At 36.8% G+C, this 8,468-nt stretch overlaps 1 protein-coding gene across 1 annotated transcript in view; it reads left to right on the forward strand.

Annotated features, from left to right (window-relative positions):
- TMX3 (thioredoxin related transmembrane protein 3) overlaps positions 1–8,179 on the forward strand; it is a 45,165-nt gene extending 36,986 nt beyond the window's left edge. Inside the window, exons 14-16 of the mRNA XM_036107918.2 lie at positions 1,238–1,367; positions 3,179–3,247; positions 4,841–8,179. Of these exons, the coding sequence (XP_035963811.2) occupies positions 1,238–1,367; positions 3,179–3,247; positions 4,841–5,098 (457 nt within the window). The 3' untranslated portion in view covers positions 5,099–8,179. The remainder of the gene's footprint in view (positions 1–1,237; positions 1,368–3,178; positions 3,248–4,840) is intronic.
- Positions 8,180–8,468: the final 289 nt, after the last annotated feature.

The raw sequence follows: 8,468 nt of genomic DNA on the forward strand, positions 1-8,468 counted from the left end.
CCTAGCCATGCATGCACATTTCAAGCCTCTGCTTGAGTCACGTCTGTTAACCTTCCCTTTGGCCAAGTCACACAGCTGAGCCCAACATCATGAGTCACATGAGCGTGTTTTGCCTAACTGGGAAAAGGTCATTGCGTGGGGAGAGTAGAGAATTATGAGCAAGAAAGCAATCTACTGGACTCCGTTACTTGTGTGGTGATAATACAGTGGTGAATCGCTTCTACTGTAGAGTTTTGTCCTTTTGCATAATATTTTCATATAAACATACCAATAACCATAAACCTGTGTGCAGGTGACAGGTGACATACAGAATTAAGCACCCCCTTCTTTTTATGATTATGCAACAACCTATCCTTGAAAGGAAAAAAATTATTTCAATTAAATGACACCTATTAGTAACATTTTTTTGTCTGCAAACTGATGTCTAGCGAATCAGTGAAGCACTTCCTGAGGATGCGGTGGAATACGTAGTGGGATAGTGGGAGTTCAGAGAATTTGGAATAGTATTTATTGAACACAAGGTACTGTGCTGAATATATAACTTGAGTTTTCTCACGTAATTTTTACAACAAAATAGGTACCTTCCCACTACTCACCTTGTATCCATTTACACATGAAAAACGTTACGCTTAAAAAAAATTATGGGAAAGCCCCAGGCTTCAACACAAGCAGTGTGCCTCCAGAGACCCTGCTCTTTCCTATCTCCTGTCCTCAGTGCCACTTGACCGGACTGGGTTTGTGTGACCAACACTGGTGGGATTTGGGTGGCAAGGGATAAGATTGCCCAGAAATTGGTACTTCATACATAATAATTTTTAGTTTAATCATTAATACTCAGCTGTCTGATATTACATATTAGAATGTTTTCTTTTGCTTTTTTTTTTTTTAAAGAGAGCAAATGGGAGGAAGGGTGGGAGGAGGGGGAGAGGGAATCTCCAGCAATCTCCCCTCTGAGCAAGGTGCCCCTTACAGAGCTCGATCTCATGACCCTGAGATCACAACCTGAGCTGAAATCAAGAATCATACGCTTAACCAACTGAACCAGGTGCCCCAAAATGTTTTTCATATAAAGTGATGCACAATTTGAAATTTTCTTCATGTAAGCATAGGGAGGCAAAGCTATTAATACAGCTTCCTCCTTTTGTGATTATAGTTACTTAGATATAAATGAATATCAGAATATTTGTTATTTCTGTGTTTAATGTGTATTTTGATTTCTTTGTTTTTCTGTTTTCAGTGAACTGAAAGTCCCAACTGTGGTTGTACTGAATACTTCAAACCAACAATACTTTTTACTAGATAGACAGATCAAGAATACCGAGGACATGGTGCAGTTCATTAATAATATCTTGGATGGCACAGTAGAGGTGAGTCGTTCACTTCCATTTCAAAGGAACAATGGGAGGAGGTCGAGGAGAAACAAGCTTTCTTCTTTTCCTCTGATTCTGAAAGGAAGAGTCATCACCTGGGGTGAGGGGCAGTCCTTCCCACCTTGCTTCTCTCACATCACAGAGCCACATTCTCAGACATAGAAGGTTCTTCTATGGAAGAGGCTGCTCATGGGTGGGAATGTCTCTTTTAGGGTTATTTGGAAGACATTTTTGGTTGTCACAGTGAGTGGGAGGTGTTGCCGTTTGGAGTTGGGCTGTGGGTGCTGAGAGGTCTGCAGTGTGCAGAGCTATCCCAGTAGTGAACCTTCCTGGCCCTTAACCTTTCTGGGTTAAAGAGTCTCATTGGATTAAGTTATTCAGATTGCTTTTTTAAGAAAACCTATGAATAAGACCACCATTTCTTAAAAGATAAGGAAATGTACTGAGAATCTGAGCTTCAGTGGAGAGTTCCAAATCCAATTATATAAAATATTTCTCAGAAATAATGAATGGAGAAAGGGTGAATACCTACCATTTACATTGACATGGATGGAACTGGAAGGTTTTATGCTCAGTGAAATAAATCAAGCAGAGAAAGACAGTTATCATATGGTTTCACTCATATGTGGAATATAAGAAGTAGCGCAGAGGACCATAGGGGAAGGGAGGGAAAACTGAATGGGAAGAAATCAGAGAGGGAGACAAACCATGAGAGACTCTTGACTCCAGGAATCAAACTGAGAGTTGCAGAAAGGGAGGTGGGTGGGGGGATGGGGTAACTGGGGGATGGGCATTCAGGAGGGCACGTGATGTGATGAGCACCGGGTGTTATATGCAATTGATGAATCGTTGAACATTTCATCAAAAAACTAATGAGGTACTGTATATTGGCTAATTGGATTTAAATTAAAAGAAATAATGGATAGTCTTAACTTTCCATTTTTTTCTATAAATCTTACTGCAGTGTAATTCAAACTGTGAGTTGCAATCCACATTACAGGGCCATGAAGTTACCTCAGCACATTGTGGCCAGCATGCCTCTTCTTTCAACAGACTAGAATAAATTGAAAAAATATGAGACTTCTTGGCTTTTATGAAGTTAAATTACTATTTTGTGAGAGTTTTGTTTCAGCTTTTACAAACTTTATTTGCAAGTTGGCTCACAGAATAACAAGCATTTCTTTTTTGGAAACAATCGCTTAGTAGGAATTTCATATTTGTGAAAATAATACTTATTGAAATGAAACTCACCTCTATGAGTGAGAACTCTTCTATGTGTAAGTTAGTGAAACCCAATTCAAACTGTTTGACAACAAAGAGAGCCTCACATAGTTTGGAAATTCAAGCAATGAGCCAGACTCAGGGGTGGCCAAATGCAAGGATTTGATAGATTTTCGTCAGGGATTTTTCTCTGCCTTTCTGCACTTTTGGGTGGGGTATGTGGGGGGGGGGGGGCTTCATTCTTAGGGAGATTCTCCCTACACAATAGCAAGGATACCCTGCCGCAACTTCAGTTTAACAGGCTCAGCTGACTTCTGAAATTAGGCAGGCCTGGACTGGTGGGTCAGCCTCAGCCAGGCTGCTTGGAGTATGACAGGGAGACTGAATTCTTCACACAGGAAAGCAGACAGAAGGTGAGACAGAAGAAACAGTAAATATGTACTGCATTGCTCTTTCAGGTGCTTTTTGTAATCTCCTGGAGTCAACCCTTGACCTGCAGTTGTAAAATTATAGAACAGAAAAGTGAAGTCATGGTACTTAAATAACAATTTAATTGTTTTGTTTTGTTTTTTCCTGTTAAACTTAAGGCCCAAGGAGGTGATAGCATTTTGCAGAGATTGAAAAGAATAGCATTTGATGCCAAATCTACTATTGTGGTGAGTTTTGACAGTTTGCTTAGTGTCATTGATAATTGAGAATATGTAGGTGTATAGTTGCTTTATGTCTAATGAAGGTTAAATCTGAAATTTCAAAGGATTAGGTAAAAATGCATCTTTAATTTGAAAGATAAGAACTAGTCCATATTTACATTAAGAAAATATATTCTTCAGGTGGAAATTAAGTTTCTCTACTCATTTCTGTGTGATGGTGAGTTAACTGGAATTCAGAATCTGTTACCTCAGTGACATGACTTGAAAGTGTTTCCAGAGTCTCTCTTCTCCTTCTGCCCTTTTCAGTCACTGGATCTGAATCTGCTTCAGCTCTCGGTCAGCTTCACAGCAGAGGCACTCCTAAATTTGTTTGAGCTTTAAACTTAGTTCTAGTTCCGTTCTTGAGCTCTGTACTCCGTAGGTGTTTTCACTAAGGCCAAAAGCAGTCATTAAAGTAGAAATCCTTAAAACCGGCCCTTAGGACACTGTATCAGCTGCTGCTCTAACTTCCATGTGGGTCCTTCACTTCTTGTTACCGTCTCCCTCCATTCTGTACACCGCTACACACGGAATAGGACTAAAATAGTCCGTTTTGATCACTTTCCTTCCCTTTTCCAGTGACACATGTGAGAATACTCTCTCCATCTCAGATGGTCTCATTATTTTTTGAATATTACGGAAGCTTCCCTGGTGCCTCTTGCTAGTGCTCACACTACCTCATTCTTACTCGTGCATAAATTTCTGCCTCAAACACCTTTATTCTGGGAAGCCTTCTTCTGTCCTCTCAGTCCAAAGTGACCTTGCTGTCTGTGAATGTGCCTACATAGCTCTCGAGTTACAGTCATGAGCCACAGAGGATAGTAGAGTTGAAAAACCTATGCAGTAAAATTGCTTTTACTTTTCTGAGAACTAAGGAGATTGTGTATAAACTGAGGGAAATTATTAAGTTAATGTGCCTTAATACTAACCAGAAAGTAAAAAAATATTTAAAATGTCATATGAAGAGGAATGTGTATGTACCTTCTTTACGTTAAATGACCAGCCTTCTCACTGAGCGGATTCCTGGAGTCCAGGACACAACTCCGAAGCTGTTGGGCACGTAGTTGCCATTTCCAGAGAGACCTTTGTGGTTAATGTGAGGAAAATAAATGTCTTCAGAAAAGGTTATAAAATATCTGGTGCCTTTTTCTACTGCTGGGAGCTGGTTACACACACACACACACACACACACACACACACGTGTGCAGTGTCTTTAACACGGTAGCTACTGCAGAAATACTGACATTGATTCATTGGAACTAAGAGCAAGTTGAATGGTAGCAAGAGGAAGAAATTTGCAGTGGTTTTAAAATCGGGGGGCGCCTGGGTGGCTCAGACGGTTGAGCGTCTGCCTTCAGCTCAGGTCATAATCCCAGGGTTCTGGGATCGAGCCCCGCATCGGGCTTCCTGCTCAGTGGGGAGCCTGCTTCTCCCTCTGCCTCTCTCTCTCTCTCTTATGAATAAATAAGTAAAATTTAAAAAATAAATAAATAAAATCGTTCATGTATTTTATACCAGAATGCATAGGAGGAGAACTGAATTGTGATTATCTTCCCACAGTCTATCTTCAAGAGCTCTCCACTTATGGGCTGCTTTCTCTTTGGCCTTCCACTGGGGGTCATCAGCATCATGTGCTATGGCATCTACACAGCTGACACAGATGGAGGTTACATAGAGGAACGGTACGAAGTATCCAAAAGTGAAATTGAAAGCCAGGAACCAACAGAAGAAAGCAAAGAACAGGAGCCAAGGAGTGGAGACGTCCTAGTGCCTACAGTGCAAGGACCCAAAGATGTATTAGAAAAGAAGAAAGATTGAGATTTTGCTAGCGCAGAATATTTGATAGGATTTCAAATTATTAAAGAGTCTATTTATTGAATTTAGACATTTAATCATGATCTTTAAAAAAGAGAATATGTTATTTGTATTTTGCTAATATCAACTTGCATGGATTAAAGTAGTCCTTCATAAATGGGGAAATATTTGGAGCAAAGAGATGAAATGTTTGTCCTAAAAAAAATCAAGACACTCCATCAGAGTTCACCTTATAGATGTTATAGCAGATCAATTCTTTTGCATGTTTCTCTATCTGAGTATTCTGTGACACAATTAAGATTCTGGGGCAGAATATTTAAATTGGTCAATCAGGTAGAAGATACATGCTTGATAAAGAAAAACAATACCTTCACTTCCTACCATTCATTCATTCTCGTATATTTTAGGTAAGATTTACATGGGCAAAATTAAGTCTTTAAAATTTAGGCACTTTAAGGAGAACTAACAACTTTTTCCATGGATGAAATGAAGATTATGACTTAGAAACAATTTGGTTTTATATAGCATAGCAATTTTATTTTTAGTTATTATTTTTAAAGGAGAGAAAATGTTCCTTTTTAACTTTATACTCAGTTACATTATTGAAAATTTCATATGGGTCTGTAGAGTGGTAAAAAATAGTCTATGTTTAATCTTTGCAAAATAAATGGATTTGATTGGAACAGTATTTCAAACCATGCCCTGGGACATGCTTAGCAGGTGTCTCAGTGGTCACTGTGGAAGGGGCGGGTCTCTGTTTTATATATTGGAATTTCTTCTAAATATTTCCTTTGAGAAAAAGCTCCTACTGCTTTTTAAAAAGTAATATATATCATATTTTTTATGTTTATGGTATGGCAACGTTATGGTAACTTATGATACGGGTGTATCTGTGTGTATAATATACACACACATGCACAGTATATTTACATATACATATAAAATTTATTGACATATGTCTGTTATGTAATTTTATGGGCATGTGTATGTTCATAATGAGTAATGAGTGACATAATCAACCTGTCAACAAAATTTATGATAATCCAGTGATTAAGAGATCTGCCAGTTACCTTCTCCATCCTCTCAGTTCTGACTCCCATTTCAGCCAGTGACCTCTCATCTTCTCTCTCTAATAATATAACATAGGAATTCTATCCTGAGTAATGTATAAAAATCGGCATTGTTTTAAGCAACATTATGGTGTGTTTATTGTAGATTATTTTTGAGCCCTTCATTGTAGCTAAGTTTAGGATTTTTATTAGATGACCATTGTTTGGGTGATGATTAGAATGGTTTTTGTTAAACACTGAAAAATTGTTAATCACTTTAAAAATACGCAACTCATGGTCCTGATATTGAAGTTGTTTAGGGCTTTGGTCTTCAAAGCAGCTGTTGGTTACTTCTGGTGCCATGCTGATCACAGCTAAACTGAAGCTTGTATCTAAGTACTAGGAAGTTACTAGCAATTGTTTTATTGTATCCATGTGCTCTTTTAGCATATTTAATTAAATGCTATTAATTTAACAAGTAGATTCCTCTCCAAAGAGTAATGAGGGGTTCTTTTGGAGGATAAATATTAATGTTCCCAGTGGTCAAGCTTGTTTTGCAGCAGTGAAAAAAATCTTAGGTGAGTACAATGCCTCATTCGAGTCTAATCTAGTATGGAAGGTAAAGCTTAGTCTCCATCAGGGACAGTAGGAAATTATAGAAAATGTCATGGTTTTCTTCTTCATGTTTATCATTATCAGATGTCCTTCATCTGCACATTTTTGGCCTTTGTCAGGCATCACTTATAAATGAAAGAACTCACTAGAGAAAGAAAAAAAAGTAAAAACTCAGTATGTATCAACAAACAAAAGTCCAGCCATCTTTGTATTCTGAGATTTGCTTGTTAGTAAATTAATGCCTTAGTTCTTTGTTACCTTTTTCACAGCTCTCTACATTGCCCCATATCCTGTTTGTGTTTCCAAAGTGTCTATTAGGAAAACAAAATGTGTAGATGGTTTATAAGTGAATAATTTTCTTTCTTTTTGCATTAGAATTTTGTTTTTTATTTATTTCTACTTTAGGATATTATCAGACTTCTCACAAAACAAATTTAAAATTTTTGTTCACTAGTATGCTTTTCCCTTTGATATGGTATCAGCACTTAACTAGGAATGCTATTTTCATTTCAGGAAAAAGTACTCCCAAATAACTTAATTTCTTAATGAATCTAGTAGTAGAATATAGATATCTTAATTCACTGGTGAATCATCTTATGATTACATATTAATGAGAATATCCTCCAGTAAGTTAGAGTTTTGCCTTTTCTTTCAGTTGCAATAAAATTCTATTTCTAAATCCTAAAATTCAGAATTCTAGACGGCTTGCTGTTGATAAATCTAATGCTCAGACAATATTTAATTATATTTCGGAGAAAGAAAGTACATATTTTTTTCAAGCTATGCACCCCATTATCGCTTGCAATCCTTTTTGTTTTCTTCATCATACACATTAATATTTCTCTAGCTACTTTATCTGAAACTTGTTTGAAGTGTATTAGACCTAAATTTTTATTTTCTTCCTCACCCCTACTGCTTTCCCAGTACCTGACTTAGAAATAGCATTAAGAACCAAATGTCTAGAGGTTGAAGGAACCTATGTGAGTAGTTAAACATCTATATTATTTTTGTTTAGTGGATTTTTGTTGGTTTCTTGTGTTTTGCTTCAGGGGCTTTTCTGGTTTGGGTTTGCTAAAAAGCAATTTACGTGTTTTCATCATTGCTTCATGTGATATGGAGGTAGGACAGGGAGAACTACTTAGCTATTCTTATGATGCAGACATAGTTCAAGTAAACCAGTGTGGGATATTAAGACTATCATTTAATTGGTGGGATTAGGTTTGCCATTTTATTTTTATAAATATATATTTTTTCTGAATGTGTCTGAGTCCAAGAGTGGGCAAAAAATAATTTTCTACTTTGGACTAAATCTATAAAGGTTTTTGAAAGTCTGTATTACTAACTTGTTGAATTCATGAAATTTTGCCTTAAGGCACCAATTGTAAACCTTTGATTTTCTAAAATAAATTAATTGAAAACATGTAGTTTATTATTTTTACTATTTATATTTTGTTTTCAACACTAATAGTTCCTTGTGCAAGCAAAGAAGACAGCTAAGACTGATCCTCCATGAATTATTTTTCCTTTTATTAAATTGTGAGTTGTCATTATAGAAATATACAATGAGTTTAAACAGACTTGAGAAAGATCAGATTGCTATCTAATCCCCTTATAGAAGAACCTGAGATTCCTAGGTTATATATATTTTGTATTTGTAAAACCTGATTATTTTTAATAAATTGCAGGGTTTAAGAGTTGAAATAATTGGA

The sequence above is a fragment of the Halichoerus grypus genome, chromosome 13, assembly GCF_964656455.1.
Source record: "Halichoerus grypus chromosome 13, mHalGry1.hap1.1, whole genome shotgun sequence".
Classification (NCBI taxonomy): Eukaryota; Metazoa; Chordata; class Mammalia; order Carnivora; family Phocidae; genus Halichoerus; species Halichoerus grypus.